Source organism: Microplitis mediator, chromosome 4 (genome assembly GCF_029852145.1).
Source record: "Microplitis mediator isolate UGA2020A chromosome 4, iyMicMedi2.1, whole genome shotgun sequence".
NCBI lineage: Eukaryota > Metazoa > Arthropoda > Insecta > Hymenoptera > Braconidae > Microplitis > Microplitis mediator.
This window is the reverse complement of record NC_079972.1, coordinates 6,216,641-6,226,835: the sequence shown is the minus strand read 5'-3', so window position 1 is coordinate 6,226,835 and position 10,195 is coordinate 6,216,641. Positions and strand designations below refer to the sequence as shown.

Here is a 10,195-nt window from a genome sequence, read left to right as displayed (position 1 = left end):
CTGTCGTTAAACAAGTCTGCGGTGAAACGACAGATGACAGAACCGTTATAATTTTCTATAAAAACTGCAACTTGCGGTAACAAGTAACAAGTTATTATTATACGATAAAATATATTTTTTTTTAATTTTATCACACGATTTAAAGTTTATGATGTACTTGAAACGATATTAAATCATTAAAAATTGTGACTCATAATTATTTTTGTAAATTGTCATTCTATTATCAATTATTTAATCACGCCTCAATTATATATTTTTAAAATATAACTCCGTTTCATCTTAGTAATTATTGAAAAAAATATACATATAAATATAAATATATAAGTATTTTTGCAAAAATTAGCTGACATTTTTTTTTTAACTATAAATTTTTTTATTATAAAAATAAAAAAGTGCGCACGTTTTATATAAAAACTTATTTTTCAAATTTTAAATTATTGTTAAAAAAAAAATAATTAAATTTTACTTATTAAGAATTTTAGTAATACGACAGCAATAATAGAGATTTTTTTTTTATTTAAAAAAAATTAGCGCGGGGTTTAAAATTCAAATATTACGTCCCTGCGCATATGAGTATGCGTAGAAACCCTGCGCAGAATTTATACGACAGTAAAATATAGTAAGAGGCAATGCTTGGATAGTTGTCCGCGACCAACTGAACATTACGGAGTATAAAAACAATAAATAATAAACTGAATATTCAAATTACCATAAAAAATAATTTTAACAAAAAAAAAGTTAATTAATTAATTATAAATAGTGATAAAAATATAGATAGAATTGTTTGTTTGTAAATACAAAAAGAAGTTTAATAAAGGTGGTTTATAATAATAATGAATTATAAATAAACTCACGTCTGATGTGAGTCGTCCAGGTGATTCGTCATCTCCAACAACAGCTTGTATTTGATTATATGAGAGTTAAATAGCAATCGTTTATAGTTTTATAATAATAATACACAATTCAATGAAACTCTTACGTATTTTAAATATTTACTGAGATTCTGTAGTACAACATGTGGAGTCCAACACACGTACAGGTAACAGGTATGTGTCAAAATTTGCTGATGTTTATTATTGTTTTGTCTTTTGTCTCAATTTTAATACAATAACCATTGTTATAATTTTTAATATTCATACAGCATTTAATTCAATTTTTTAGGTATAAAAATTGTTAAATGATATCAAATGATGAGGGTAAATGTGTATTTATTTTCTAATAAGTAGGTAGGTAGGTCAAATAAGTCAAGGTACCGTTCACGAGGCCAATATTAAGATTCTAACACTTAATTAAATGTTCACACGTTCATTACAATGACTCCTTAATAATAATTATTTATTAATATTTAAGTTTTATGATAAAATAAAATTATTTTTTTAACTTTGCATTTGTACGGATCCAGTGAAACCATTTAAAATTTAAGTAAATATATCTGCGTACTTGTAAGCTAATGTAACTGCCAACTCCACTTTCTCAGTAGTTGTTGATCATCATGATAATGATTGTGTCTTGGTTTTAAAACCGTTACATTACATGTGACACCGATAAAAGTTTATTATTTTTCAGTTTATATTGTTTATATTTTTTATTTTATAGTTTATATCTCATGCTTTCATAATTAATTAGTAAATACGTAGTTAATTATTTAATTAATAATAATTAACAATTGAGTATAATAATAATTAAAGTTGAATAAAGTTATTTTTTTAAGAAATTGATAAAGTTACAGTGAAAACACGTGACGCTTTGAGAAATTGGATCGCGATATCCCTGCATTCGAGCATGATATCAAGTTATTAAATTAAAACGAATTTTTTTATTTATTTATTATTCATTGATTAAATATCACTAGATTAATTAATTTTTATAATTTCATTTTATATATATAAACAAAGGGTATGTTGCTGTACAATAATTACTGATTATTTAAATAGATTAATAAATATAATGGGGTAAAAAAAAATAAATGAATGTTTAACGTGGGGACGAAGTAGACGAGAAAATCTCGAAGAAAACGACTTAAACATACCTTGGATACCTGAGCAGTATTATTATTATTATTATTACACTATTTAGAAAGATGTATTCAATGTTCATCATCGTCCAGTCACGTACAAATAAAAACACCAGTACATGTACAGCCTTTCCCTTAGTTTCTCATCCATACAAGACTTTTTCTTCTATTCTATTCCCTCTGCTCCGTAGTCCGTGAAATAAATTCTCAAACGATTAAATACTTTTTTTTTACTATTAATTTAAATAATTAAATTTTTTTTAATGATTGTAGATTTGAATTGTTTTCAAATTTAAAACTTAAAATTTTCCTTTTTTTTTTTTAATAAAATAATTGAAACGTAGAATGTCAACTAGTAATGGCAACTCAACATTTAACTGGTTATTTGACTTGTTTGACGACTCCAGAATGCGTGAGATCAGTGACAGGATGTTGCACTTAAGTGCACGCATGTTTTGCTTTATAACAATTAAATAAAATAATTAAACGGTTTTATAATTACGCCCTTATTTCAATTAATTATATATTGAATTTATATATTTATAAGTAAAAGTTACTTTTTTTTTTGTATTTCAGTTCAAAGGGCACGAGGATTGTTAACAAAAGGAAAACATAGTGAGTGTTTTATGTATTTAAATAAATTATATTGTATGCATATTGTAAATTTATATGAATAATTTATAATTTTAAATATTAAATATACTGTTACAATGAATACAATTCGTATGAGGAATGTTTTTAAAACCACGGGAAACGGTATATATAATTTTGATCATAAAATATATCCGAGTATACTGATGCAGTAAGTTTATACGGTGGTAGTGGTGATGGTGATGATGAGTTTGTGTAAAAGAATTCTCGTAAATAAAGGCGTGGTATTAAATTGTTAAGGTTTTACAATTTGCATACACCACATAGACTTTTATTTATTAAAAAAAAATTTATTTATACATTTATCAGACAAATAATAGATGATTATTAATTAACAGTAAATTGTTTTGAAAAAAAACATAATAAATTTTAATGTTGACAATTAATAATTAATTAAAAAATATAAATAGAATAAATTATTTTATATTATGACCTATAATTTACGTATGACATATAAATAATAAAAGATTTTTATATGATTAAATTTATTATTTGACCTTTTTTTTATTTAACCGCCTACTTTATTTTCATCAGAGACAAACGACTGCTTCGTGACAATCGCACTTGGCAAGGAGAAATATCAAACGTCAGTTAAAGAGAAGGCCAACGAGAATGTCGAATGGCACGAAGAATGTGAACTACAGATTCCTTCGCAGGGCAATACGGCGGAAATAATCCTCACTGCTCTTCATCGTAACTTCCTGGGCGTTGACGAGTTCTTAGGAATGGTCAGCGTCCCATTGTCAAGCTTCGATGTCTACGAGAGACCAAGAAACAGATGGTAAATTAGATAAATAAACACTTGTTATCATAATTGATAAGACACACCTATTTGATAGGAATAATAATTATATTATATTTAATGTCAATAGGTATAGCCTTGGGAGTAAGCCCGGTAAAGAAAATACTAAAGAACGTGGTGAGCTTGAAGTTAAAATAGGTTTTATTGTAAAAGCTGGAAGTCTTACCGATTTGACGCGTAAGGAACGTCACAAAAGTTCATTGGGTCAATTATCTACGGCAGCACAGTCGATTGGTGGCAGTCTTTTGAGTATTGGTAGTTTGGAGAAACGTAAGGGTTTGAAAAAACTAGCTAAATCTATTGGGAATCGTGTGAAAGGAAAAAGTAAAAGTAAATTGGGACACGATCATGATTTTGACGAAGTAGAAGAACATCATATTAGGCCGACTAGACAAGAACCTGGTGAAGCTGATCCTGGTGTTATTAGCGAAGATGATGAATTTACGGTCCGTTTATTTTTTTGAAATTTTTACATTTATATATATTAGAAATTCTATGACAAATATGATAGTGTTGTACTTTTGGATTTTTTATTTGTTTGAAAATTAATTATTTTTTTTTAACTTCTCGCTCAGAAAATCGATGATTTTCAAAAATTTCGGGAAATTATTGTTTTTACCCCGATTTTCGAAAGTCGAGTTTTCATCAGATGACGACGTTTTGAGGTCTTAGGAAGCTATCCTGGCTATTTTCAGAATGATGTCCGAGTGTCTGTATGTGTGTGTGTGTGTGTGTGTGTGTGTGTGTGACCGGTCTATAACTTTTTAACTAATGAACCGATTTAAATGGTTAAGGCGGCAATCGAAAGAGCTTGTTGGCCATCAACTTCCTGGAAATTTCAGATCATTTGATCAAGTAGACTCGAAAATATTTGCGAATTACGAAAAAACAAAATTTTTTTTTTTTAGTTTTTTATTGATTTCTCAGTCAAAATCTAATCAGCTCTAGAACTTAATAAAACGCGTTGATTTCCGCCTCAACCAGCTCAATCAGTTAATTGTTCAAGAGATGTCGCGGGAGAAAGAAATGGTAAAAAACGGTTTTTCGCGAATATCTTTAAAACAACTCAACCAAACAATTTCGAAATCTAATCAGCTTTAGAACTCGATAAAATGCGGCGATTGCCGCCTCAAACATCAAAATCGGTTAATTAGTTCAGAAGATATCGGCGCTGAAAAGTTAAAAAAATAACATAAAATGTTATTTTTTCCGGATAAATCAAAATGTATTGTACTAAATGTGTCTGAAATCATACCAACTATTCCTCTTTATACTCTCTTTTGATCATCATATAATGTCATCTAACTTGTTCTTTAGTTTAAATCATATTATCAGCAAAAAATTAAAAAATCACAGTTTTTAATATTTTTCTGGGATTTTTCATATATTATTGCTCTGACCTAAGTCAAAACTCACTCATATCTTGATTTTGATCACTGACATTGATTTCTGCCTCAATACATTTATTTCGTTGAACATAATCGAGAAAAAAAATTTTTAAACCGCCTCTTCATTAATAATTTTCGATTCTTAACTTGTCAAACTTTAGCCAAAAACGTAACTTGGTAGAGCTTGAAAAGCTCATAACCAATAATCGCAGGTAGTAGCATTTTCGAGCTCAAAGAGCTCGAAAATATATTCACAGTAATGTTTTCAAGCTCCTTGAGCTCGAAAACAGCGGGAAGTTTTGGGGCTTGCCCGCAGGGTCAACCGACGCCCAGATTTTTATCCACTGCTAATTTCACAATCGCAGTGTGAATTGAATAATGAGCCTATGATTGTTTACACTGTTAAAAAAATTTTCAAAGTGAGCACGGATTTAATTCGAACAAAATGAAAAAAATTTATATAATTTGGCTGCTTAATGGGTAGTTCCTCAGATTGGGGTGGCCTAAGATACTCGGCTGACATACCAGCAGTTACATGCGAAACATTTCAGAAATCTAGTCATCCAGTAGATTTTTTACTTTCCAATTCTTTTTTTTTCCGTTGCGCGAAGAACGTTTCGATCTTCAGATATATGAGTTTTTTATGTATTTAATCCCCTCGGAAAGAAATTTACTCGGGAGGGGAGTATATTTTATTATTAACACTCCGGATCAGAGTTAAATTCATCCCTAAAGAAGGTTTATTTTAACATTTAAAATTCACATCACTCCGGAATCACACCACTGAAAAAAAAAAAAAAAAAAAAAAAAAATTTAAGTCGATGAGTCTTGTTTTTTGAAACTTATCGTGTTTAGACGAGTCCGAACACCACAATTGACGCACTGGGGGCTTCGGACTAAATCATTTTTTAAAAATCACTCACATCATGAATCAACTAAGTATTACGTTGAAAAATGTTCCTTAATAAATTTCCTTTAAAATGGTATATCGTCAACAACTTTGGTGTACTATAAAGAAAGTAGAGAGGATTTAAAGTCCGTGAAAGGGCCGAGAGCCAGAGAGTGACAGTAAAGCACACTCAACGCTTTCGCGATTGAGATGTGCAAACACTAATGAACTCGTATGCGGAGTGGTTTTGTCTTCAAACTCCGGAGCTCCGAGTGACGAAGTAAATTCGGATTGAAAAAAATTAATATTTACTCCCAATTTTTTACAGTGTATGTTTTTTTGAGAATTTTCAAAAATTTGAGAAATATTTTTTCTCTTCTTAGTCTTTACTAGCGAACAAAATTAGTGTTTTATCTGCATATTGCTTGTAAATGATTAAAAAAAATTACATTGATTTTTACTATACAACAAAATTTTGGAAAAAATAAAAAGCATCATCGGTCCTATCAAATTAACACTGAAAATACGATATTAACAATATATTTACATATGAATTTTTTCAATACAAAAAAAAAAAATTATGAAAAATGCATCAGATAAAAAATTTTAAACTACATATTTTTAAAGAAAAAGACGTTCAAAATAGTTTATTTTTCGTAAAGTTACGGCTATTGAAAAAAACAAAACGTTGTCTAATAAATGGCTCCATAAAGATTTGCAAAAAATAAATATAATTTTTTTAGACAGATAAAAAACTAAAGTACGCTACCGTTATATTTGTCATGAAATTCCATGCATGTGTTCAATTTTAAATTAATTAATAAATATTTGTTTATTTTTTTACAGTTTGACGATTTATCACACAAAAGTTCAGCATCATCACTGAATGCTCCAGTATCAAGTGGCTTAACTTCCGGTTACTCTAGTAATTCAACAACACAAAGTTCACGTACAACTGATTTTAATGTATCATCTGCACCTACAAATCCAGCTCCAAATAAACCACCTCGTTTTACCACTGGTTCTAATTTAAATTCACCACTACCCACAAATAATATTAGTGGTATCAATAACAACACTCATAATAACAATAATAGTAGTATTAATAATAATAATAATATTAATAATAATAATAATGATGATGATGATGATGCTGAGCAAGACGAGTGGGGTCGTAAGCTTTACGGTTTACAATCGTCAAATATAAATACTAAAAAATGGGATAATAAATTAAATCCTAAAATAGTAGTAGATCAAGCAAAAGATAACAATAATCACGCACTTACAACGTCTTCAATTAATTCATCGCCATCAACAACCACAAGATTTCGTGATACTCCAGAACCACCAAGTCCAGCTCCACGTGAAATTATTCAGGTTAAACGGATAAGCAAGGACGATAAAACAATAATGAAAGATCGTAACTCTAAAGAAGAAAAACAGTTGATCACTGGTAATAGTGGTGGTAGAGATCGTAGTCCTAATGTTAGAGAAGATAAAGTCGGTAATAAAAGTCAAAAGGACGAAAAAATATCAAAGAAAGATAAAAAAAATCGAGAGAAAGAATTACTTAAGAATAAAGATATCGGTGAAGAAGTTAAACTATCTTCTGAAAGAATTATTATTGGCGGTGAAGATGCTACTAAAAAAAATAATATGGGAGTTAAAAGTCGGCTTCCTCATGAAGTTCTTGCACAGTTTGATGGTAAAACACGTGAGGTAATAAACTACAATTATTATTATTTTTATTTCTTAAATATATTATTGTAGCAATAAAAATATCTTTTTTTTTTTTTTTTAGGATCTCATTGAGTTGGCTTTACAATTACAAACAGAAGTTAATGATAAAAAACGACGGCTTGCCGATCTTGAAGATTATATTGATTCACTTTTACTCCGAGTTATTGAAACCTCACCCCGGATATTACAGAATCCGTACTCGACTAATCATCGTTTACTATAGTAATACTTACAAGTAATTATACTTAAGTTCAATCAAATCTTCCGAGTACTGCAGTTAAATTGATATTTTTTATAAAAAAAAAAAAAAAAAAAAAAAACAAAAAAAAAAAGTTCTTTTAATTAAAATTGCCAATAAATTACATTAAATATTAAAATATAAACACAACTAACGTTATACGTTAAGGAATTAATATTAATTAAATTTATTGGTTCATAGATCGACTGAATAAAATCGTTAAAAAAATCATTATAATTATCAAATGATTATTAATAATTTATGTTAAAATGTCTTCCTCTATAAATTATATAAATTTGTAATTTTAGTTTCTGTCCGTCCTGATATAAAATTATTTTGTTTTTTTCCCAAAGAGTACTACCATTAACACAAAGAGATAATTATGTTGAACTTATTAACACGTGATTATAATAATTATTACATTGTTATCATTTAATTAAATCTAAAGCCAGTGCCTTACGCATGATAATCAATAATAAAATTAAAATATATTCATAAGATGAAATAATTTTATTAATATTGTAAATTTTAATTTAAATATATATCTATATATTTTATTTAATGTGTACTTTTATGGATTTTATTAATTATTTATTAAAATTAATTTGGTAGAAAATTATATAAACTTTTTTTTTACTGAATTACCGATTGACTTTCATTGTTTTAGTAATATCTTTTGTAATTTCAGCTAGATGGCGTGTAGTTGCAATTTATTATCTTGTTGGTGTATTTAAAATTAAATATTTAATTTACTATAAATGCAAATAAAAATTGCAAATTATTTTGTTTTATTTGATTATTTTCCTTGTATCTGGCTTAGAGTAATCGAGTAATGAATGAAAATTATATAAAATCATGATGAAAAAAAAAAAAATGTATATACATGAATTTTAAGTCAATACAAGTTATGCAATTTAATTATACAAACTTTAAGTCATACAATAGCGTGATTAAAGTCAGTTGATAGTTTAATTTTAAAATGAATTAAAACTTTTTAAAAAAGCACACTTTTAAAGCGATGTCGACTTATTTTTAAACGCAATTACATCTCTGATTCTTATACTCTGTAGGTTAAACTATATATCTTAAATTTAGAAAGAAAAAAAAGTTAGGAATCGAATTAAAAATAAAATTTAAACTTGAAATAAAAGTTTTTCATCAACGTCTGCTTTCTTAATACTGCTTTTAATTTTTTACATCAGTTTATAAATTATTTAAAGTGAAACACACCAAGTCCTTTGGTAAAAATAAATTTTTATTGTCTTGTTTTATTACAAGACGAATAATCATTAATACGTTTTAGTTTTTCATAAAAATCTGTTACCTAAATTTTGAGTTTAAATGTCTGGAGCCTGTCGAAATGAGACACGTTATTATTCTTCGCTTTACAATAAACAAATTTTATTTTGACAATACTGAAATTGAATCATGGAAAAAGTCTACATGCCCAACACTGTAAAAAAATCTGGAAAATCTTGGACCCTGCGGACCAGTCCCAAAACTTCAAGGAACTCGAAAATAGCGGGAAATTTTGAGGGTCTGCGAGTCAACAGTTTTTCAGATCTTTTAACTTCCCGCTATGAAAATTGCAAATTTAAAAAAAAAAAGGGAAGTTATTGGTTTCGGTCCGGTTTTCGAAAATCAAGTTTTCATCAGATGTCGACGTTTTGAAGTCCTAGGAAGCTATTCTGACTATTTCCGCACAAAAAAAAAAAAATTCTCGACTGAAGGTAAATATTCTTGATTCAAGAAAATTTTTTTGGAGACCTAAATTTTCTCAGATAAAGTAGAAATCTTCTCCAACTAAGACGAATTCTCTTGGCTCAAGAAAATCTTGACTTGGTTCCCGAAAACGTTTGTCTTCAAAGATATTTTCTTGACTCAAGATATCTGTTTTTTCTGTGCGGATAAACGACCGCGTGTGTGTGTGTGTGTTTTTTAACTTTCTTGGTGGCAATTGAAAGGGCTCACCAATACTTAAAATGGTTTAGATTTTAGAGACTATCGGTCATGTAGTTCACAAGTTATACAAAAAATAAAAATAAAAAATTTTTTTTTTTTAGGTTTTTTGCGTATAACTCATAAACCAATTGCCCGATTCGCCTCAAAATGTATTCAGTTCTAACTCTTGGTGAGCTTTTTCGATTGCCACCAAGAACGCTTGAATCGGTTCATTCCTTCCAAAGATATCGTCGGACAAAAATTATTAATTTTATTTTAATGGAATGTGTGTTTTGTCGGTCGAACAATTTTTTGAGCTCAAAGAGCTCGAAGAGTTCAAGAATTTACAAGTAATAATGTTTTTCGAGCCCTGAAGTTTTAGGGCTGACCCGCAGGGTCAACCGATAGACAGAATTTTTTTTATGACACGCCCTCATATATATATAAGCATCATTCTAAACACGTAGTGTAGCTTGGTCGCTTTTCACACGTGAGCTTTTATTGTTCCAGGTATTTTATTCTTTAAGTATCC

The 10,195-nt window shown here is 28.5% G+C and overlaps 1 protein-coding gene across 1 annotated transcript; it reads left to right on the top strand.

The window, feature by feature from the left end:
* Positions 1–625: 625 nt before the first annotated feature.
* LOC130666400 (rab11 family-interacting protein 2) lies at positions 626–8,251 on the top strand. The gene is made up of 6 exons (XM_057467358.1): positions 626–1,046; positions 2,591–2,629; positions 3,200–3,446; positions 3,538–3,913; positions 6,591–7,463; positions 7,546–8,251. Exons 1-6 carry the CDS (start codon positions 1,016–1,018, stop codon positions 7,705–7,707), a joined length of 1,728 nt encoding a protein of 575 aa, XP_057323341.1. The 5' UTR covers positions 626–1,015; the 3' UTR covers positions 7,708–8,251.
* The last annotated feature ends 1,944 nt before the right edge of the window (positions 8,252–10,195 follow it).

Excerpts from the sequence above, each read along its gene's own strand:
- LOC130666400 (XM_057467358.1), top strand. The coding sequence starts at position 1,016 with ATGTGGAGTCCAACACACGTACAGGTAACAG. Across the intron at positions 2,630-3,199 it reads GTTAACAAAAGGAAAACATA|AGACAAACGACTGCTTCGTG; the intron begins GTGAGTGTTTTA and ends TATTTTCATCAG. Across the intron at positions 3,914-6,590 it reads GCGAAGATGATGAATTTACG|TTTGACGATTTATCACACAA; the intron begins GTCCGTTTATTT and ends ATTTTTTTACAG.